Source organism: Bufo gargarizans, unplaced genomic scaffold (assembly GCF_014858855.1).
Source record: "Bufo gargarizans isolate SCDJY-AF-19 unplaced genomic scaffold, ASM1485885v1 original_scaffold_2097_pilon, whole genome shotgun sequence".
Taxonomy (NCBI): Eukaryota; Metazoa; Chordata; class Amphibia; order Anura; family Bufonidae; genus Bufo; species Bufo gargarizans.
In genome coordinates this window covers 143300-165670 of record NW_025334642.1, presented here as the reverse complement: position 1 = coordinate 165670, position 22371 = coordinate 143300, and the positions used below count along the sequence as shown (strand labels likewise).

The 22371-nt window shown below is 51.9% G+C and overlaps 2 protein-coding genes across 2 annotated transcripts; one reads left to right on the top strand and one right to left on the bottom strand.

Moving 5' to 3' along the window:
• Positions 1 to 1093: 1093 nt before the first annotated feature.
• Positions 1094 to 17470, bottom strand: LOC122923964. The gene is made up of 12 exons (XM_044274864.1): positions 17335 to 17470; positions 10967 to 11614; positions 10628 to 10741; positions 10468 to 10527; positions 10176 to 10359; positions 9658 to 9726; positions 9436 to 9492; positions 9294 to 9356; positions 5259 to 5324; positions 5087 to 5149; positions 4334 to 4552; positions 1094 to 1581 (listed from the first exon to the last, which is right to left on the bottom strand). The coding sequence occupies exons 2-12, from the start codon at positions 11603 to 11605 to the stop codon at positions 1265 to 1267; spliced, it is 1851 nt and encodes a 616-aa protein (XP_044130799.1). The 5' UTR covers positions 11606 to 11614; positions 17335 to 17470; the 3' UTR covers positions 1094 to 1264.
• Positions 17471 to 20678: 3208 nt separating this feature from the next.
• LOC122923966 (sodium/potassium/calcium exchanger 1-like) lies at positions 20679 to 22362 on the top strand. Its single transcript, XM_044274865.1, has 2 exons — positions 20679 to 20721; positions 21670 to 22362. Exons 1-2 carry the CDS (start codon positions 20679 to 20681, stop codon positions 22305 to 22307), a joined length of 681 nt encoding a protein of 226 aa, XP_044130800.1. The 3' UTR covers positions 22308 to 22362.
• Positions 22363 to 22371: the final 9 nt, after the last annotated feature.

The window sequence follows — 22371 nt, the reverse complement described above, 5'->3', positions numbered from 1 at the left end:
CTCGCCAGTCCACCTGTCCAAAGGACAGAAAAAAACCATGGTGGGCTGGGGGGTGAACCCCTCCCTTTAGGGGAGCTGGAGTTTGTTCATTGGTCCTTCTTTGGGCTCATTAAAAATTCCGCCGGTCCTACCAGTCCACGGGGGGCAGTTTACCCCTTCTGTGCTGCTGGTAGGACGTAAGGGAATGTTTTGCACTCGCGAGGAAAAATCGCGCGTGTTCCCACAACGCCCGTGTGAAAGAGGCCTAAATGTTTCTGTTCATTGACAGCAAGCAGAAGTCTTGACAGGAGGTGAGGAATTATAACAAAGTATTTTAGTTTAAGAGTGTTATGAGGAGGTTTGTAACTCCCATCCTCCGGGATGATGCAAGCGCACCCCCTTCATCATGCTTGAGCGTTGGGGTACAACTGGCCGACCCAGGCAGGTAAGAGGTGGTCCGACGGCCCCTCTGAGTGTCTACATCTGAACAGCCTGTAGAATAGTTTTTTTTTTTTTTTTATTGAAACTGCAGAAAATACAGGATTAAAATATTTAAAAGAAAAAAAAAAATTCAAGTCTGCTAGCATTTGTGTCCCGGTCAGCTACCAGAGGTGTTATGGACCAGCAGCTATTCTGAAACTACAACTCCCAGAATCCTCCCTTTCATGTCCACGGAGAACAGCCGAGTAAGTGTCCATGCTGGGAGTTGAAAGTCGCCGATCACTGATGGTGACTCAGAACATCCAATAAAATGAAAGCTTTAGACAACCAGAGCCCAGGCCGGAAGTGTTATCCTACGGACACACCACAGTGGGGAGCAGACAAAGGGTTAACCCTCACGGCGCACAGTCCCAGGCAGAACTAATCCATTACAGAGTGAAGATGAAAACCCACCAGTAGCAAGTTCCCGAATCGTCCTCTTCTGATTTTCTTGGTTCCATCTTTTATAGGAAAGCTGGGTGACTACCACTACGATGACAGTTGGAGGCGGCCATATTGGTTATCACCCAGCTTTCTCACTTAGTGGGAGGAGGATGCAGTGGCGTGTTCGAGAAAAAAAAATTAACGTCGCTCAGCTGCAAACAGTTTGTTAATGGTTTCCATTTTGAAGTTGCTTTTTAAAAAAAACGAAAAAAAAAAAAAAAACGACGACCAGACTTTACCGTGACGCCATCTTTACAGACGAGGCTCATTATGCCGGCAGGTGCGGCCACAGTCCCGTCATGGTTTTCTGTCCGTGCCTCGGGTGGACTCCCCTCTCCCGCTGTAAGGGGGTGCAGGGTGGTCACAGCCGCTGCTTCTTACTGTGTGTGATCTGGTGCAGATCCAGTTCGTATTTATCAGGGAAGCTGAGGTCACAGAGGTCGCAGCGGGGGTCCCGTGCGGACTCTGCTCTCTTCAGGGGCTGCTCCGGTAAACAGATGGTGATACCGGACAGGCTGACCGGACACTGGATTCTGCCAGCATGTTTACCATACTTAAAGCTGTTTCGTCCTTTGGGCCTCGGGTCGTCTTGTGGGATCCACGTAGAAGAAGTTGTACCGTCCTGTGCAATCCACAACTCCGAGCTGGCGGACTCCGATTCTTCTACCGCATCTGCTGCTGCAGAGGAACGAGACCGTGAGAGCCGTTACTAGTCTGCAGCCTGGTGGAGTAGTACTGGTAGTCATGACTGCACCAGCCTGTCCCACCGCTGCGCCACCTACTACTGCACCTCACTATCGCCACTCCTACTGCACCTGTATATGTCACCACCACTGCAGCATAAGCCCCTGTATCCCTGCAACTGCCTGCGCCACTATCGCTGCAACATCCCCCGTATCGCTGCAACTGCCTGTGCCCCTGCGTCACTATCACTACTACATCTGCCCCCGTATCACTGCAACTGCCTGTGCCCCTGCGTCACTATCACTACTACATCTGCCCCGTATCACTGCAACTGCCTGTGCCCCTGCGTCACTATCACTACTACATCTGCCCCCGTATCACTGCAACTGCCTGTGCCCCTATCGCTGCAACATCTGCCCCGTATCACTGCAACATCTGCCCCGTATCACTGCAACATCTGCCCCGTATCACTGCAACTGCCTGTGCCCCTGCGTCACTATCACTACTACATCTGCCCCGTATCACTGCAACTGCCTGTGCCCCTGCGTCACTATCACTACTACATCTGCCCCCGTATCACTGCAACTGCCTGTGCCCCTATCGCTGCAACATCTGCCCCGTATCACTGCAACATCTGCCCCGTATCACTGCAACATCTGCCCCGTATCACTGCAACTGCCTGTGCCCCTGCGTCACTATCACTACTACATCTGCCCCCGTATCACTGCAACTGCCTGTGCCCCTATCGCTGCAACATCTGCCCCGTATCACTGCAACATCTGCCCCGTATCACTGCAACATCTGCCCCGTATCACTGCAACTGCCTGTGCCCCTGCGTCACTATCACTACTACATCTGCCCCCGTATCACTGCAACTGCCTGTGCCCCTGCGTCACTATCGCTACTACATCTGCCCCCGTATCACTGCAACTGCCTGTGCCCCTGCGTCACTATCGCTACTACATCTGCCCCCGTATCACTGCAACTGCCTGTGCCCCTATCGCTGCAACATCTGCCCCGTATCACTGCAACATCTGCCCCGTATCACTGCAACTGCCTGTGCCCCTGCGTCACTATCACTACTACATCTGCCCCCGTATCACTGCAACTGCCTGTGCCCCTATCGCTGCAACATCTGCCCCGTATCACTGCAACAGCAGCCCCGTATCCCTGCAACATCTGCCCCGTATCACTGCAACTGCCTGTGCCCCTGCGTCACTATCACTACTACATCTGCCCCCGTATCACTGCAACTGCCTGTGCCCCTGCGTCACTATCGCTACTACATCTGCCCCCGTATCACTGCAACTGCCTGTGCCCCTATCGCTGCAACATCTGCCCCGTATCACTGCAACTGCCTGTGCCCCTGCGTCACTATCGCTACTACATCTGCCCCCGTATCACTGCAACTGCCTGTGCCCCTATCGCTGCAACATCTGCCCCGTATCACTGCAACTGCCTGTGCCCCTGCGTCACTATCACTACTACATCTGCCTGTGCCCCTGCGTCACTATCACTACTACATCTGCCCCGTATCACTGCAACTGCCTGTGCCCCTGCGTCACTATCGCTACTACATCTGCCCCCGTATCACTGCAACTGCCTGTGCCCCTATCGCTGCAACATCTGCCCCGTATCACTGCAACATCTGCCCCGTATCACTGCAACTGCCTGTGCCCCTGCGTCACTATCGCTACTACATCTGCCCCGTATCACTGCAACTGCCTGTGCCCCTGGGTCACTATCGCTACTACATCTGCCCCCGTATCACTGCAACTGCCTGTGCCCCTATCGCTACATCTGCCCCCGTATCACTGCAACTGCCTGTGCCCCTATCGCTACATCTGCCCCCGTATCACTGCAACTGCCTGTGCCCCTATCGCTGCAACATCTGCCCCGTATCACTGCAACTGCCTGTGCCCCTGCGTCACTATCACTACTACATCTGCCCCGTATCACTGCAACTGCCTGTGCCCCTGGGTCACTATCGCTACTACATCTGCCCCCGTATCACTGCAACTGCCTGTGCCCCTATCGCTACATCTGCCCCCGTATCACTGCAACTGCCTGTGCCCCTATCGCTACTACATCTGCCCCCGTATCACTGCAACTGCCTGTGCCCCTATCGCTACTACATCTGCCCCCGTATCACTGCCCCTGCGTCACTATCGCTGCAACATCTGCCCCCGTATCACTGCAACTGCCTGTGCCCCCATCGCCACTCCTACTGCACCTGTATATGTCACCACCACTGCCGCATAAGCCCCTGTATCACTGCAACTGCCTGTGTCACCATCGCTACTACATCTGCCCCCGTATCACTGCAACTGCCTGCGCCACTATCGCTACTACATCTGCCCCTGTAGCGACACTACTGCACCTGAATGTGGCCCTACATTACCACTGCTACCCCACCTACAAGTGCCTTTGCGTCAGCATTACTACTACTGCACCTGCCCGTGCCCCTATTTCACCACTACTACTGCACCTGCCCCTATTTCACCACCACTACTACTGCACCTGCCCCTATTTCACCACTACTACTGCACCTGCCCCTATTTCACCACCACTACTACTGCACCTGCCCCTATTTCACCCTACTGCACCTGCAGTGCCTCTTTATTGCCATAGTACTAGTGCACATGCCCCTGCAGGAGGGCGCAGAGCTCAGGACTGCAGCCTGCCCTCTTCTAGCCATTAATAATACAGAAGTTTTAACCTTCCATCATACAGTAGAACTCATTACCTGGGGAAGCGTCCCGTCTTTTTGGGGAAGCGTCCCGTCTTTTTGGGGAAGCGTCCCGTCTTTTTGGGGAAGCGTCCCTTCTTTTTGGGGAAGCGTCCCTTCTTTTTGGGGAAGCGTCCCTTCTTTTTGGGGAAGCGTCCCTTCTTTTTGGGGAAGCGTCCCTTCTTTTTGGGGAAGCGTCCCTTCTTTTTGGGGGCTCAGGCATGTCGTCATCATCATCTAGATGGAGAAATATCAGATGTTAAAGGAACTGGCCCCACCATAATGCCTCCCCAGCCGCCCATCCCTCCCCTCATGTCTCCAGTGACGTCTGGGCGGCGTACACAAATTGGCTGCCAAGGGGGCATTGCAAGTCAAGCTGGCCGTTCCCCCGTCCTTCACTCACCCGAATGACAGCTCAGTGCTTTTTTTCCCCTTCAGCGGTGCATGCGCCTGAGATCCAGCGCATGCACCGCTGTTTCATCTTCAGAGTACGTCTTCAGAGGCTCACTGTACAGGCGCAGACTCCTGGGAATGGGCCTCTGGAAACAAGTACTCTGAAGATCATCTCACTGCGCAGACGCTGAAAATGAAACAGAACAGCGCATGTGCTGGATGAATTAAGTAATATTTTTTTTTTTACATTTTTTTTCATTAGATGCCCATGGTTGGAGACATGACGACTACAGCTGTGAGATGCGGGGGATGGGGAGGTTCCCTTTAATGAGAAATCAGTGATTTCGGCTCGGGGTTCCCGCGCTGCGGACGCTTTACCTGTACAACAAGTCACCTCCAGAGTTTCGTCAATGTCATCTTTTCTTTTTTCTTTGTGCTTTTCTAAGAAACCACAAAAACAGAGTGAGGTTCAGCAGATGGAGGTGGCCACCATCTTGGCGCCCACATGTAAACCTTTAGTCTGCGAGAATACTCTCGTGTGTAAGCTCACCTTTCTGTACTGGGGGTGACGCGGGGCTCCGGGCGACGTCCAAGCGACCCCCAACATCCTTGTCTCCTGTAATACCAACAGACCGAGTGGTTAAGGGGACGGCCATTTATAACACCACAGCTCTGACAACCTGGGCCCCCCAGACAACAGCTCTGACAACCTGGGCCCCCCAGACAACAGCTCTGACAACCTGGGCCCCCCAGACAACAGCTCTGACAACCTGGGCCCCCCAGACAACAGCTCTGACAACCTGGGCCCCCCAGACAACAGCTCTGACAACCTGGGCCCCCCAGACAACAGTCCTGACAACCTGGGCCCCCCAGACAACAGTCCTGCTGCTCAGACCACCGATTCTGCATTCACCACAATTACTACTCTCATTATGTAATGACTGGTGGACTAATAGCCGTAATAACCAATAAAGGTACAGGAGGTGCTTTAAAAGGGGTTTTCCCAGGCTATGCCCCCATTGTTCGGATAGGTGCAGGTCCCACCGAGAACAGAGCACCAAAAGTTGTGGAGGGTGCACTGCGCATGCGCAGCAGCCCTCCATTCATTTATATGGGGCAGCTGAAAATAGCTGAGTGCTGACTCTGCTATTTCCATGAGCCTGTAGAAATGAATGGGACAGGTACTATGGGGAGAGTGCTGGGTGGTGGCCGCACCTGGGGAAACCCATGGTCCTCCAGCCACCACCTTCCCTGCTCTATTCTCAGTGTAGATGTGGGTCACAGAGGTGGGACCAGCACCCATCAGACAATGGGAGCATATCCTAGCGATATCCCCCATTGTATGTGATGGAATACCCATTAAACCCTTTCACGCCCCGACGGCTGGTCTTTAAACATGACGCACGCTCCTCCCCGCGGCTCATGTCCGCAACCGGCAGAAATGCTGATCGCGGACATTTAAGCCCTCTGGTACCGTGGTCAATCCTGACCATGGCATCTGAGCGCACTGAAAACCGAAAGCGCGCACTTTTGGTTGTGCTATGGCTGCACCGTGTGGCGATTGGAGGAGCCGGAGCGTGTGTGCAGCAGCCCCTGTCTTTGTGAATGACCGGAGGCTGCTGTATAGTATTTCCTGTGGAGCCCTTGCCTGTAATAGGGCTCCCTAGGAAAGTAGTAAAATCATCGATACTTTTATACCAGTATCAAAAATCGCCCCCTTTCCCAATAAATAAACATATTACATATCGCCGCGTCCGAAAAGTCCAACAGAAAAAAAAGTTCTCTATGGAAACTATAAAACAAATGTGTAAAAATAAATAAAAAAATATAAATAAATCATAAAAATTCAAATCACCCTCCTTTTCCCAAAATAAAAAAAAACACACATCATGGGTGTCGCGATGTGCGAAAACGCCCATAGTATAAAAATATATTCCCCATATGGCAAACAGCAAAAACAGAAAAAAAGGGTCCAAATCGCTCTTTTTGGTCGCTTCATTTTCTACAAAAAAAATTCAATAAAAAGGGTAAATTACTCCCGCCCCCAGGAGCACATGATTTAAAAAGGCCTCCTCCCCAACCTATTCAGTTAAGTGATGCAAGAACAAAAAAAAGGTGTTAGACATCAAATTACATCATTTGACAAAACGGAAGAAAAAAAGGGGAGGGAAAACTCAGTGCCGTTGTGGGGGCTATTGGGTAAAAATAATTACCGGTAAGAGTAATTTACCCTTTTCCCCGGCGCCTCCACAACGGCACTTACAGGAGGATTAACAGAGTAATCAGCTCTAGGAAGGGACAACAGCAGAAAGGATTCTACAACCAAAAGACAAATCCTGGTTCTTAAGAATATCCAGCTTGTAATGATTGAAAAAAAAGTCATAGGGCGTGCCCACGTGGCTGCTCTGCAGATCTGGTCTAGAGAAACTGAAGCCGAGGAAGACACAGCCCTAGTTCACCGAGCTCTAACCCCGGCAGGGGGATGAAGATCTCTCTGGACATAGGCCAAGGATGACTTTCTGGCCACCTGTCCCTTGTTAGGACCTTGGTATTGGAGGAAGAGATGATCCGATTGTCTGAAACTATTTGTGGCATCCAGGTAGGATAACACACTTCTTCTAACATCCAGTTGGTGGAATTTCGTATCTCCTTTCAGTAGTTGGAAATGGACAAAAGGAAGGCAACGATACTTCCTGGTCACAATGAAACCATGGGAAGGACAATGCCTGAGAATTATGTGATCGCCCAGGACCGTAAGATATGGAGGCTTGTAGGAAAAAGCCTGGATTTCTCCAGTTCTTCTTGCGGTTGTTATTGCTACAAGAAAAACTTTTGTAGGTGACTAGTTTTAAAGGGATCTGATCCAGTGGTTCAAATGGAGGTTCCATCAAGACTGAGAGGACCAAGAGTGGAATGACGGAATGGATGGTAGGCAACCTTTTTGTAGCCCCTTTTAAAAAAAATGTTTAATAAGTGGGGAGTCCGCAAATTTTTTATCTAGGAAAGCACTTAAAGCTGATATCTGTACTTTGAGTGTAGCGGGCCTGAGACCTTTATCCATTCCTGCTTGCAAGAAACTAAGAATCTGAGGGATGTCTGGATAAAGGCTATTTGAGAAGGATAGAAAAGCGTTCCATGTTCTTAAATAAATTTTGGATGTTATAGGCTTACGACTCAACATTAATGTGGCAATGACATCATCTGACAACCCTTTCTTCTTCAAGGCGAGGCGTTCAACCATCAGGTTGCGTTGGTTTGTCTTTGGATGAAATACCGGACCTTGATGGAGAAGGTCCAGGATCGCAGGAAAGGTCCAGAATATTCCCCCAGACAGCCGGAGCAGTAGGGGGAACCAAGACCTTCTTGGCCAAAATGGAGCAATGAAAATTACTTGAGCCTCTTCCTCCTTCATCAGAGTTCTTGGAATCAAGTTGAAGGGAGGGAACGCATAAAGTAGAGTCTTCGGCCATGGCTGGGATAGAGCATCTATCCATAAAGACTGGCCTTGACGGGAGAGGAAGCAAAGCCTCTTGGTCTGTTGTCCCTTGTGGCCCTTGTCTAGTTCAGCTGAAATATCTGAGAATTTAGGGACCATTCTCCTTCCTTCAAAGTTCTACGGCTGAGGAAGTCAGCCATTATATTGTTTTCCCCTTTGACATGGACCGCAGTTAAAGATATAAGATTTTTTTTTCTGCCCAAAGAAAAATGTCTCCAGACACTGACCCCAGTGAGCGGCCCCTTTTCCCCCCTGCTTGTTCAGGTAAGTAACAGCTGTGGTGTTGTCTGATAACACCTTCAGGTGTTTTGGAGATGAGGGAGTGTGAAGAGAAGTGATGACCTTGTAGATTGCAGAGAGTTCTTCCCCCGTCTCCAAGTTCTTCCCCATTCTCCACCACATCAGGGACTTTTTGACAGTATTGGGAATATAAACATGCTTTTCTAAAGCGGAACTTTCTCCGTCCAAGGAGGAAGGCCTGAAGTCCATCTGGCCGACGGGATTGCAGCTGTCAGAAGGCCCAAGACAGTCATGATATTCCTGATGGAGGAAGTCTTCTGGCCGCAGAAGAGAGAGACCTTTTGAAGTATACAAGTCCCACTGGGGAGGAGGCTTACCGGGCTGAGGAACAACGACTGAATAGGTAAGGGGAGGAGGCCATTGTGTATCATGTGCGCCTGCTCCATTTCCTGTCCGGGGGCGGGGACACCCTCCTGTAAGTGCCGTTGTGGAGGCGCCGGGGAAAAATAAAACAGATTTTTTTTCCCCACCAGAAAAACTATACATATAAAAAGGTATCGCCGGATTCGTACTGACCTGTAGAATTAAAGTAACTGATCAGTTATCGAACATCGTAAAACTGTGGTGGAATTTTTTTTTGCAATTTCACCCCATTTGGAATTTTTTTCATATGGCTATGTGAACAGACAAATAAAAAAATTATGGCTCTAGGAGGGAAAAGAGAGCAAAACGAAAGACGCAAAAAAAAAAAATCCGGGGCTGAAAGGGTTAAGGCTTTCATCTTCCGTTATGTATCTATACCCCCCCCCCTCTTCCAAATGGTACAGCCCAATTCTAAAGCTTACTTACCTGAGGAAGAATCTATTCTCTCCGTCTGAGGTGTGGCGGTCGCCGGTTCGTCAATGACATCCTCTGTTGTAGGAAAGGATCGGGCAGTTAATATGTCTGACAATAACAGCGAGCACCTACCTGCAGACGAGAGGAGTCTTACCCGAGACACAGCTCATCTCAAGAACTTCAATCTCTTCTCTTTCTATTTGCTCTTTATCTGAGAAGAAACCACAAAGAACAGGATCAGCAGATGGAGGCGGCCGCCATCTTGGGACCAATTCTTATACACTCCTATCAATGATGGAGGAGGAGGTAGAGGGACTGGAAGGTGACAGCAGGGCGGCCCGCTCTTATAATGGACTGTCTAGAGAGGGAGGCTCACCTGTCAGCGGCGGCGGGAAAGTGGCGGGGCTCGGCAGGAAGTCCAGGGAACTCCCAAAGTCCAAGTCAGCTGAAAGAGAAACAGAGGAAGGCAATTGTGAGTGGGGTGACTGGTTCAAGCAATGGTTCTTGACTGTTCAGCCCCCTGACAAATTCTCAAGACTGAATGCTAGCCTTAAAGATCCAAAATCATAGCATAGTCATAGGGCTGTGGAAACTTGCCTGCAGCCACCACCAGGGGGAGCTCACTGCATGGCAATCTATGCAGCCACCACCAGGGGGAGCTCACTGCATGGGAATCTATACAGCACCCATTGATCTTGATAAATCTGTCTTCAGCCCTCCCCCTAGTGGCAGGTGGAGCTTGTGGCCACAGGATCAGACCACACACATTTTGTTACCATGGAGACACACAGGTCTACACACTACACAGGAGCAGGAGGGCACTTTTCCTGCCATATTAACCCTGCCCTGTGGTACACTGACTGCTCCATGGTGTGTCACCCGCCCCACACTCACCGAAGTTCAGCCTCTGTTCACATTGCATCTCGGGAAAGAATTCGGTTTTGGGGTCGTCTATGGTGACAATGGGGTTCTTGGGTTCTTCCACCATCACGTGCTTGTAATGCTCCTCGTGGTCCTCGATGTAGTCCCACTCATCCATGGAGAAGAACACCGCCACATCCCCGCACTTGATGGGAACCTGAAGAGTAAAAGTCAATCGGGTCACTGGGGGTAAGGGGGCAAAATGTCACATGACCCACCCATAACAAAGCATGTCACCTGACCAGTCACATGACCCCTCACCCACCTCTCGGATCATGTTGTAGAACTTGCTGATGTGAGAATTCTTCTTCACAACCGTCCATTCCTGAGGAGGAGGAAGACGGTGAAGCCATTGGGCACCACAATATATACACTCCTACATATATGTATAGACACACACACACACATTACAGGTGCCGCCTCACCTCTCCGGTCAGCACGGACACGATCTCGGCGGTCTGGTTCAGCAGGCGGCTGGTCTTGTGTTTTTGTGGTCGGGAGGTGAGAGGAGCGTGTGCCAGATGCTGCAGGAGGGAGACCTGGAGAAGTGGAGGAAGAACGTCAGCCTCCAGACAAGCGGTGCCCAGCCGCTGCTGATCTCTGCCATAGGGATAACACCCTGACAGAGAGCCCCTGCCGCCGCCCCCCCACATTATCCTGTACGTCTTCTACTCCAGTCACATCCAGAGCTGCGCGTTTCATCAGGAATCCATAGAACAGAGCGCAGCTCTGGATGTGACTGGAGCAGAATACAGAATACTCACCAATAAATTTTCCAGAGACCACAAGGCGCGCCGGTTCTCCTCCGTGGCGTCTGGTGGGATTGTTACGGTCCAGTTGTTGCGGAGCTCGTTTGGTTTGGTCTTCGAGTCTCTTCGCACGACGCCCGAGAATCGGCCATTGACGTCCAGGAGTGGCTCCTTCGGGGGGCCGGGGGTTCGGCCCAGCCTGGCCTTTGGGTTCCAGCGCACTCCCTCCTGAAGCCTCTTATTAGTGTCTGCTTTAGGCTGAGGCCCCGCCTCCTTCTGGGCGACGGCCTTTGGCGCAGAGGTGTCCGTACTGTCAGTTTTAGCTGCAGTGTCCGGCTTCCAGTCCGGCGGAGGATGCGGGAAGGTCCCGGGGAACAGGGTGGGGATGGCGTCGTTTTTCAGCACAATCCGGCTCCCCTGGGAGGTGTAGCTGTCGGGAGCAAAGTGGGCGGAGCAAATGCGGTATTTACCAGTCCTCGACGCATCAAAAACCTTAGAGGCAAAAGAGTCGAGGTCCCCGAAGTTCTGGCCGATCTGCTGCAGCCAGAGCTTGATGCGGCTGAGCTCCCGCGGGAAGACGTGCATGGTCAGCAGCGGGTGGTTGGCCTTCATGCCCGTGTAGTGGGTGCAGCCCTTCACTATGCAGCTCGGCATCGCCCCCACCTGGAGGAAGAGAAGGAGACATGAGGACCTGAGGGGGATAACCCCCATCATACACAGCAACAGACATCAGCGGAAGAACAGGACCTGAGAGCAGATGACACAGCTGGGGGTGTGGTCAGGTATGGTGGGCGGAGCTAATCTCCCACCCATAAAACAGCAGGATCATCAGGGGGCAGTATACTGGGAACAGAGGCTGCACTACTGAGACCTCCTGATATATGGGGGTAGTATCATTAGTACAGGCTGCACTACTGAGACCTCCTGATACATGGCCGCAGTGTCAGTGGTACAGGCTGCACTACTGAAACCTCCTGATATATGGCCGCAGTGTCAGTGGTACAGGCTGCACTACTGAGACCTCCTGATGATAGATGACCTCAGTGTCAGTGGTACAGGCTGCACTACTGAAACCTCCTGAGATATGGCCGCAGTGTCAGTGGTACAGGCTGCACTACTGAAACCTCCTGAGATATGGCCGCAGTGTCAGTGGTACAGGCTGCACTACTGAGACCTCCTGATGATATATGGCCGCAGTGTCAGTGGTACAGGCTGCACTACTGAAACCTCCTGATGATAGATGGCCTCAGTGTCAGTGGTACAGGCTGCACTACTGAGACCTCCTGATGATAGATGACCTCAGTGTCAGTGGTACAGGCTGCACTACTGAAACCTCCTGATGATAGATGACCTCAGTGTCAGTGGTACAGGCTGCACTACTGAAACCTCCTGAGATATGGCCGCAGTGTCAGTGGTACAGGCTGCACTACTGAAACCTCCTGAGATATGGCCGCAGTGTCAGTGGTACAGGCTGCACTACTGAGACCTCCTGATGATAAATGGCCGCAGTGTCAGTGGTACAGGCTGCACTACTGAGACCTCCTAATATATGGCCTCAGTGTCAGTGGTGGGCGGAGCTAATCTCCCACCCATAAAAAAGGCAACAGCAGGATCATCAGGGGGCATTTCTATACTGGGACCAGAGGCTGCCCTACTGAGACCTCCTGATATATGGCCGCAGTGTCAGAGGTAAAGGCTGCACTACTGAGACCTCCTGATATATGGCCACAGTGTTAGAGGTAAAGGCTGCACTACTGAAACCTCCTGATATATGGCCTCAGTGTCAGTGGTAAAGGCTGCACTACTGACACCTCCTGATATATGGCCTCAGTGTCAGTGGTACAGGCTGCACTACTGAGACCTCCTGATGATAGATGGCCTCAGTGTCAGTGGTACAGGCTGCACTACTGAAACCTCCTGATGATAGATGGCCTCAGTGTCAGTGGTACAGGCTGCACTACTGAGACCTCCTGATATATGGCCGCAGTGTCAGTGGTACAGGCTGCACTACTGAGACCTCCTGATAGATGACCTCAGTGTCAGTGGTACAGGCTGCACTACTGAAACCTCCTGATGATAGATGACCTCAGTGTCAGTGGTACAGGCTGCACTACTGAAACCTCCTGAGATATGGCCGCAGTGTCAGTGGTACAGGCTGCACTACTGAAACCTCCTGAGATATGGCCGCAGTGTCAGTGGTACAGGCTGCACTACTGAGACCTCCTGATGATAAATGGCCGCAGTGTCAGTGGTACAGGCTGCACTACTGAGACCTCCTAATATATGGCCTCAGTGTCAGTGGTGGGCGGAGCTAATCTCCCACCCATAAAAAAGGCAACAGCAGGATCATCAGGGGGCATTTCTATACTGGGACCAGAGGCTGCCCTACTGAGACCTCCTGATATATGGCCGCAGTGTCAGAGGTAAAGGCTGCACTACTGAGACCTCCTGATATATGGCCACAGTGTTAGAGGTAAAGGCTGCACTACTGAAACCTCCTGATATATGGCCGCAGTGTCAGTGGTAATGGCTGCACTACTGACACCTCCTGATATATGGCCTCAGTGTCAGTGGTACAGGCTGCACTACTGAGACCTCCTGATGATAGATGGCCTCAGTGTCAGTGGTACAGGCTGCACTACTGAGACCTCCTGATGATAGATGGCCTCAGTGTCAGTGGTACAGGCTGCACTACTGAGACCTCCTGATATATGGCCGCAGTGTCAGTGGTACAGGCTGCACTACTGAGACCTCCTGATATATGGCCGCAGTGTCAGTGGTACAGGCTGCACTACTGAGACCTCCTGATGATATATGGCCGCAGTGTCAGTGGTAAAGGCTGCACTACTGAAACCTCCTGAGATATGGCTGCAGTGTCAGTGGTACAGGCTGCACTACTGAGACCTCCTGATGATATATGGCCGCAGTGTCAGTGGTACAGGCTGCACTACTGAGACCTCCTAATATATGGCCTCAGTGTCAGTGGTGGGCGGAGCTAATCTCCCACCCATAAAAAAGGCAACAGCAGGATCATCAGGGGAAATTTCTATACTGGGACCAGAGGCTGCCCTACTGAGACCTCCTGATATATGGCCGCAGTGTCAGTGGTACAGGCTGCACTACTGAGACCTCCTGATATATGGCCGCAGTGTCAGAGGTAAAGGCTGCACTACTGAGACCTCCTGATATATGGCCGCAGTGTCAGAGGTAAAGGCTGCACTACTGAGACCTCCTGATATATGGCCAGTGTTAGAGGTAAAGGCTGCACTACTGAAACCTCCTGATATATGGCCGCAGTGTCAGTGGTAATGGCTGCACTACTGAGACCTCCTGATATATGGCCGCAGTGTCAGTGGTACAGGCTGCACTACTGAGACCTCCTGATATATGGCCGCAGTGTCAGTGGTACAGGCTGCACTACTGAGACCTCCTGATATATGGCCGCAGTGTCAGTGGTAATGGCTGCACTACTGAGACCTCCTGATGATAGATGGCCTCAGTGTCAGTGGTACAGGCTGCACTACTGAGACCTCCTGATATATGGCCGCAGTGTCAGTGGTACAGGCTGCACTACTGAGACCTCCTGATGATATATGGCCGCAGTGTCAGTGGTAAAGGCTGCACTACTGAAACCTCCTGAGATATGGCTGCAGTGTCAGTGGTACAGGCTGCACTACTGAGACCTCCTGATGATATATGGCCACAGTGTCAGTGGTACAAGCTGCACTACTGAGACCTCCTGATATATGGCCGCAGTGTCAGTGGTACAGGCTGCACTACTGAAACCTCCTGATATATGGCCGCAGTGTCAGTGGTACAGGCTGCACTACTGAGACCTCCTGATGATAGATGGCCGCAGTGTCAGTGGTACAGGCTGCACTACTGAAACCTCCTGAGATATGGCCGCAGTGTCAGTGGTACAGGCTGCACTACTGAACCTCCTGATATATGGCCGCAGTGTCAGTGGTACAGGCTGCACTACTGAGACCTCCTGATATATGGCCGCAGTGTCAGTGGTACAGGCTGCACTACTGAGACCTCCAGATGATAGATGACCTCAGTGTCAGTGGTACAGGCTGCACTACTGAGACCTCCTGATGATAAATGGCCGCAGTGTCAGTGGTGGGCGGAGCTAATCTCCCACCCATAAAAAAGGCAACAGCAGGATCATCAGGGGGCATTTCTATACTGGGACCAGAGGCTGCAATACTGAGACCTCCTGATATATGGCCGCAGTGTCAGAGGTAAAGGCTGCACTACTAAGACCTCCTGATATATGGCCGCAGTGTTAGAGGTAAAGGCTGCACTACTGAGACCACCTGAGATATGGCCGCAGTGTCAGTGGTACAGGCTGCACTACTGAGACCTCCTGATATATGGCCGCAGTGTCAGTGGTACAGGCTGCACTACTGAGACCTCCTGATGATAGATGGCCTCAGTGTCAGTGGTACAGGCTGCACTACTGAGACCTCCTGATGATAGATGGCCTCAGTGTCAGTGGTACAGGCTGCACTACTGAGACCTCCTGATGATAGATGGCCTCAGTGTCAGTGGTAAAGGCTGCACTACTGAAACCTCCTGAGATATGGCTGCAGTGTCAGTGGTACAGGCTGCACTACTGAGACCTCCTGAGATATGGCTGCAGTGTCAGTGGTACAGGCTGCACTACTGAGACCTCCTGATGATATATGGCCGCAGTGTCAGTGGTACAGGCTGCACTACTGAAACCTCCTGAGATATGGCCGCAGTGTCAGTGGTACAGGCTGCACTACTGAGACCTCCTGATATATGGCCGCAGTGTCAGTGGTACAGGCTGCACTACTGAGACCTCCTGATGATAAATGGCCTCAGTGTCAGTGGTACAGGCTGCACTACTGAGACCTCCTGATGATAGATGACCTCAGTGTCAGTGGTACAGGCTGCACTACTGAGACCTCCTGATATATGGCCTCAGTGTCAGTGGTGGGCGGAGCTAATCTCCCACCCATAAAAAAGGCAACAGCAGGATCATCAGGGGGCATTTCTATACTGGGACCAGAGGCTGCACTACTGAGACCACCTGAGATATGGCCGCAGTGTCAGTGGTACAGGCTGCACTACTGAGACCTCCTGATATATGGCCGCAGTGTCAGTGGTACAGGCTGCACTACTGAGACCTCCTGATGATAGATGGCCTCAGTGTCAGTGGTACAGGCTGCACTACTGAGACCTCCTGATGATAGATGGCCTCAGTGTCAGTGGTAAAGGCTGCACTACTGAGACCTCCTGATGATAGATGGCCTCAGTGTCAGTGGTAAAGGCTGCACTACTGAAACCTCCTGAGATATGGCTGCAGTGTCAGTGGTACAGGCTGCACTACTGAGACCTCCTGATGATATATGGCCGCAGTGTCAGTGGTACAGGCTGCACTACTGAGACCTCCTGATGATATATGGCCGCAGTGTCAGTGGTACAGGCTGCACTACTGAAACCTCCTGATGATATATGGCCGCAGTGTCAGTGGTACAGGCTGCACTACTGAGACCTCCTGATGATATATGGCCGCAGTGTCAGTGGTACAGGCTGCACTACTGAGACCTCCTGATATATGGCCGCAGTGTCAGTGGTATAGGCTGCACTACTAAAACCTCCTGATATATGGCCGCAGTGTCAGTGGTACAGGCTGCACTACTGAGACCTCCTGATATATGGCCTGTGTCAGTGGTGGGCGGAGCTAATCTCCCACCCATAAAAAAGGCAACAGCAGGATCATCAGGGGGCATTTCTATACTGGGACCAGAGGCTGCACTACTGAGACCTCCTGATATATGGCCGCAGTGTCAGAGGTAAAGGCTGCACTACTGAAACCTCCTGAGATATGGCTGCCGTGTCAGTGGTACAGGCTGCACTACTGAGACCTCCTGATGATATATGGCCGCAGTGTCAGTGGTACAGGCTGCACTACTGAGACCTCCTGATGATATATGGCTGCAGTGTCAGTGGTACAGGCTGCACTACTGAAACCTCCTGAGATATGGCTGCAGTGTCAGTGGTACAGGCTGCACTACTGAGACCTGATGATATATGGCCGCAGTGTCAGTGGTACAGGCTGCACTACTGAGACCTCCTGATGATATATGGCCTCAGTGTCAGTGGTGCAGACCACTCTGCTGTGGACTCCTTCGGGGTAAATAATGGATGTAATACTGGACAGATATCAGACGCCCCCTGTGGCCCCTCGTGCTTTCCAGTCGCTGTGGGGGAGAAGTCTCCATTCACATCTGACATCTGCAGTAAAATCCCGGGAATCAGAAGCCCCATGTGCCAGACTATCGGATGGGACCCTACACGCAGAGCGGCCATGCTGGGCCTTCTGGTGCGCACAACAGACAATGAGCACAGACCTGACCGGCACAGCAGCAGAATTCAGTGCAGCAGCTGCGGATGTTCCGTGTCTGGGAGCGGAGCGCGGGCGGAGGCGGGAGAGGCACAGGAGCTGCCGTGAGAACTCGTCTGTGCTGGGGCTAATGGAGTCCCTTCACGTGACACAAAACAGCCAATGAGCGCACAGTTCTAGTCACATGGTCAGAGGAGAAAAACAACAGAGGAAAGCAAACGTCGCATGTGCTGTCGGCAGAGCGCTCTCCAGCAAAATGGCCGACTGCAGTAATAACGGCAAATGAACAGGACACACAGTGTGATAGATGGAAGTGATCAGCAGAGGGCGCTGGTAGTAGACACACAGTGTGATAGATGTAAGTGACCAGCAGAGGGCGCTGGTAAGAGACACACAGTGTGATAGATGGAAGTGACCAGCAGAGGGCCCTGGTAGGAGACACAGTGTGATAGATGGAAGTGACCAGCAGAGGGCGCGGGTAGGAGACACAGTGTGATAGATGGAAGTGATCAGCAGAGGGCGCTGGTAGTAGACACACAGTGTGATAGATGTAAGTGACCAGCAGAGGGCGCTGGTAAGAGACACACAGTGTGATAGATGGAAGTGACCAGCAGAGGGCGCTGGTAGGAGACACAGTGTGATAGATGGAAGTGATCAGCAGAGGGCGCTGGTAGGAGATACACAGTGTGATAGATGGAAGTGACCAGCAGAGGGCCCTGGTAGGAGACACAGTGTGATAGATGGAAGTGACCAGCAGAGGGCGCTGGTAGGAGAGAGTGTGATAGATGGAAGTGACCAGCAGAGGGCCCTGGTAGGAGACACAGTGTGATAGATGGAAGTGACCAGCAGAGGGCGCGGGTAGGAGACACAGTGTGATAGATGGAAGTGATCAGCAGAGGGCGCTGGTAGGAGACACAGTGTGATAGATGGAAGTGACCAGCAGAGGGCGCTGGTAGGAGACACAGTGTGATAGATGGAAGTGATCAGCAGAGGGCGCTGGTAGGAGACACAGTGTGATAGATGGAAGTGACCAGCAGAGGGCGCTGGTAGGAGACACAGTGTGATAGATGGAAGTGACCAGCAGAGGGCGCTGGTAGGAGACACAGTGTGAAACATGGAATTGACTAGCAGAGGGCGCTGGTAAAAGACACAGTGTGATAGATGGAAGTGATCAGCAGAGGGCGCTGGTAGGAGACACAGTGTGATAGATGGAAGTGATCAGCAGAGGGCCCTGGTAGGAGACACAGTGTGATAGATGGAAGTGACCAGCAGAGGGCGCGGGTAGGAGACACACAGTGTGATAGATGGAAGTGACCAGCAGAGGGCGCTGGTAGGAGACACAGTGTGATAGATGGAAGTGATCAGCAGAGGGCGCTGGTAGGAGACACAGTGTGATAGATGGAAGTGATCAGCAGAGGGCCCTGGTAGGAGACACAGTGTGATAGATGGAAGTGACCAGCAGAGGGCGCGGGTAGGAGACACACAGTGTGATAGATGGAAGTGACCAGCAGAGGGCGCTGGTAGGAGACACAGTGTGATAGATGGAAGTGATCAGCAGAGGGCGCTGGTAGGAGACACAGTGTGATAGATGGAAGTGACCAGCAGAGGGCGCTGGTAGGAGACACAGTGTGATAGATGGAAGTGATCAGCAGAGGGCGCTGGTAGGAGACACAGTGTGATAGATGGAAGTGATCAGCAGAGGGTGCTGGTAGGAGACACAGTGTGATAGATGGAAGTGACCAGCAGAGGGCGCTGGTAGGAGACACAGTGTGATAGATGGAAGTGACCAGCAGAGGGCGCTGGTAGGAGACACAGTGTGATAGGTGGAAGTGACCAGCAGAGGGCGCTGGTAGGAGACACAGTGTGATAGATGGAAGTGACCAGCAGAGGGCGCTGGTAGGAGACACAGTGTGATAGATGGAAGTGATCAGCAGAGGGTGCTGGTAGGAGACACAGTGTGATAGATGGAAGTGACCAGCAGAGGGCGCGGGTAAAAGACACAGTGTGACAGATGGAAGTGACCAGCAGAGGGCGCTGGTAGGAGACACAGTGTGATAGATGTAAGTGATCAGCAGAGCAGAGGGCGCTGGTAGGAGACACAGTGTGATAGATGTAAGTGACCAGCAGAGGGCGCTGGTAGGAGACACAGTGTGATAGATGGAAGTGACCAGCAGAGGGCGCTGGTAGGAGACACAGTGTGATAGATGGAAGTGATCAGCAGAGGGCGCTGGTAAGAGACAGTGTGATAGATGGAAGTGATCAGCAGAGGGCGCTGGTAGGAGACACAGTGTGATAGATGTAAGTGACCAGCAGAGGGCGCTGGTAGGAGACACAGTGTGATAGATGGAAGTGACCAGCAGAGGGCGCTGGTAGGAGACACAGTGTGATAGATGTAAGTGACCAGCAGAGGGCGCTGGTAGGAGACACAGTGTGATAGATGGAAGTGACCAGCAGAGGGCGCTGGTAGGAGACACAGTGTGATAGATGTAAGTGATCAGCAGAGCAGAGGGCGCTGGTAGGAGATACACAGTGTGATAGATGGAAGTGACCAGCAGAGGGCCCTGGTAGGAGACACAGTGTGATAGATGGAAGTGACCAGCAGAGGGCGCTGGTAGGAGATACACAGTGTGATAGATGGAAGTGATCAGCAGAGGGCGCTGGTAGGAGACACAGTGTGATAGATGGAAGTGACCGGCAGAGGGCGCTGGTAGGAGACACAGTGTGATAGATGGAAGTGACCAGCAGAGGGCGCTGGTAGGAGACACAGTGTGATAGATGGAAGTGACCAGCAGAGGGCGCTGGTAGGAGATACACAGTGTGATAGATGGAAGTGATCAGCAGAGGGCGCTGGTAGGAGACACAGTGTGATAGATGGAAGTGATCAGCAGAGGGCGCTGGTAGGAGACACAGTGTGATAGATGGAAGTGACCAGCAGAGGGCGCTGGTAGGAGACACAGTGTGATAGATGGAAGTGACCAGCAGAGGGCGCTGGTAGGAGATACACAGTGTGATAGATGGAAGTGATCAGCAGAGGGCGCTGGTAGGAGACACAGTGTGATAGATGGAAGTGATCAGCAGAGGGCGCTGGTAGGAGACACAGTGTGATAGATGGAAGTGACCAGCAGAGGGCGCTGGTAGGAGACACAGTGTGATAGATGGAAGTGATCAGCAGAGGGCGCTGGTAGGAGACACAGTGTGATAGATGGAAGTGACCAGCAGAGGGCGCTGGTAGGAGACACAGTGTGATAGATGGAAGTGACCAGCAGAGGGCGCTGGTAGGAGACACAGTGTGATACATGGAAGTGATCAGCAGAGGGCGCCAGTGTCAATCATCTGTCCTCTGTCCATGATATGGAGAAAATTTTTGGAGAAACCTCTTATTCACAGATCTCAGGTGATTCATTCGGTCCGTTTTCCGCTGTCGGAGCTGCTTTAATCATAAGACAAATGGTGCAGCTCCCCCAGAGCCCTCAGCAGCAGGTAACGCCCCCCCGTCCAGGGTTCGGCAGGTGTTTGGGAGGCTGCTCCAGGTCCTGATCTGCTTCCTGAGGACACGGGTAAAGTTCAGCTACTTTCATCCGGCAGAGGATCTCAAAACCGGAGCAAAACGCTTCTGTTCGATTTTATACATCAGGACGCATCCGTTCCGTCTTGATTGTATTGAATTGTATTGTATTGCCCTACTGTAAGGGGCATAACTAGTGTCACCCCCTCCAGGCTTTAATGAAGGGCCAGGTCCGATGTGATCACTGTACTGGGCTGTGACACATCCAGGATGGACCCCTCACCCCATCCTCACCCTCAGGAGTCAGGACCATTCAGTCCGGGATCTCTGCTGCATGACTCCATAGGTCACCAGGTGGCGCCACTGAGTACACACCTTGGGGCAATGATGCTGGGGGACACCCGCTATCTGGGCAATGATGAGAGTTGCAGGCTCCACAGGATTGTCTCGGGGGTCTAACCAGGGCTGGGGGGGGGCAGCTGGTATAAAGTGGGGCTTCAGCTCATGTCTTTCCTCCAGGGTTCCTGAAAGGCAGCCGCAGCCCACCACATCTGTGTAATATAAGGATGATGGGAGTTTGAATACACGGGGGCAACCATCTCTGGTTAAAAAGTGATGGTGAACGTAGTGATGAGGATGATGGTGAATGTAGTGGTGAGGATGATGGTGAAAGTAGTGGTGAGGATGATGGTGAAAGTAGTGGTGAGGATGATGGTGAACGTAGTGGTGAGGATGATGGTGAATGTAGTGGTGAGGATAATGATGGTGAATGTAGTGATGAGGATGATGGTGAACGTAGTGATGAGGATTAAGGTGAACGTAGTGGTGAGGATTAAGGTGAACGTAGTGGTGAGGATGATGGTGAACGTAGTGATGAGGATGATGGTGAACGTAGTGGTGAGGATGATGGTGAACGTAGTGATGAGGATGATGGTGAACGTAGTGATGAGGATGATGGTGAACGTAGTGGTGAGGATGATGGTGAACGTAGTGGTGAGGATGATGGTGAAAGTAGTGGTGAGGATGATGGTGAACGTAGTGGTGAGGATGATGGTGAACGTAGTGGTGAGGATGATGGTGAATGTAGTGGTGAGGATAATGATGGTGAATGTAGTGATGAGGATGATGGTGAACGTAGTGGTGAGGATGATGGTGAACGTAGTGGTGAGGATGATGGTGAACGTAGTGGTGAGGATGATGGTGAACGTAGTGGTGAGGATGATGGTGAACGTAGTGGTGAGGATGATGGTGAACGTAGTGGTGAGGATGATGGTGAACGTAGTGGTGAGGATGATGGTGAACGTAGTGGTGAGGATGATGGTGAACGTAGTGGTGAGGATGATGGTGAACGTAGTGGTGAGGATGATGGTGAACGTAGTGGTGAGGATGATGGTGAACGTAGTGGTGAGGATGATGGTGAACGTAGTGGTGAGGATGATGGTGAACGTAGTGGTGAGGAGGGCACAACACACTGATTTTTGTAGAAAACAAAATGTTTTGCTTTTATTTGACAAAAACAAAACCTTTTCTTCATAAAAA

What these genes read in the sequence shown, in the direction of transcription:
- LOC122923964 (XM_044274864.1), bottom strand. Translation starts at nt 11,605, where the DNA reads ATGCCGAGCTGCATAGTGAAGGGCTGCACCCACTACACGGGCATGAAG. An exon ending in TGAACAGAGGCTGAACTTCG is followed by an intron (nt 9,727 to 10,175) that starts GTGAGTGTGGGG and finishes TTTCTCTTTCAG; the next exon opens with CTGACTTGGACTTTGGGAGT. An exon ending in AAGACGGGACGCTTCCCCAG is followed by an intron (nt 1,582 to 4,333) that starts GTAATGAGTTCT and finishes GTTCCTCTGCAG; the next exon opens with CAGCAGATGCGGTAGAAGAA.
- LOC122923966 (XM_044274865.1), top strand. Translation starts at nt 20,679, where the DNA reads ATGGAGAAAATTTTTGGAGAAACCTCTTATTCACAGATCTCAG. An exon ending in CTCTTATTCACAGATCTCAG is followed by an intron (nt 20,722 to 21,669) that starts GTGATTCATTCG and finishes GTGAGGATTAAG; the next exon opens with GTGAACGTAGTGGTGAGGAT.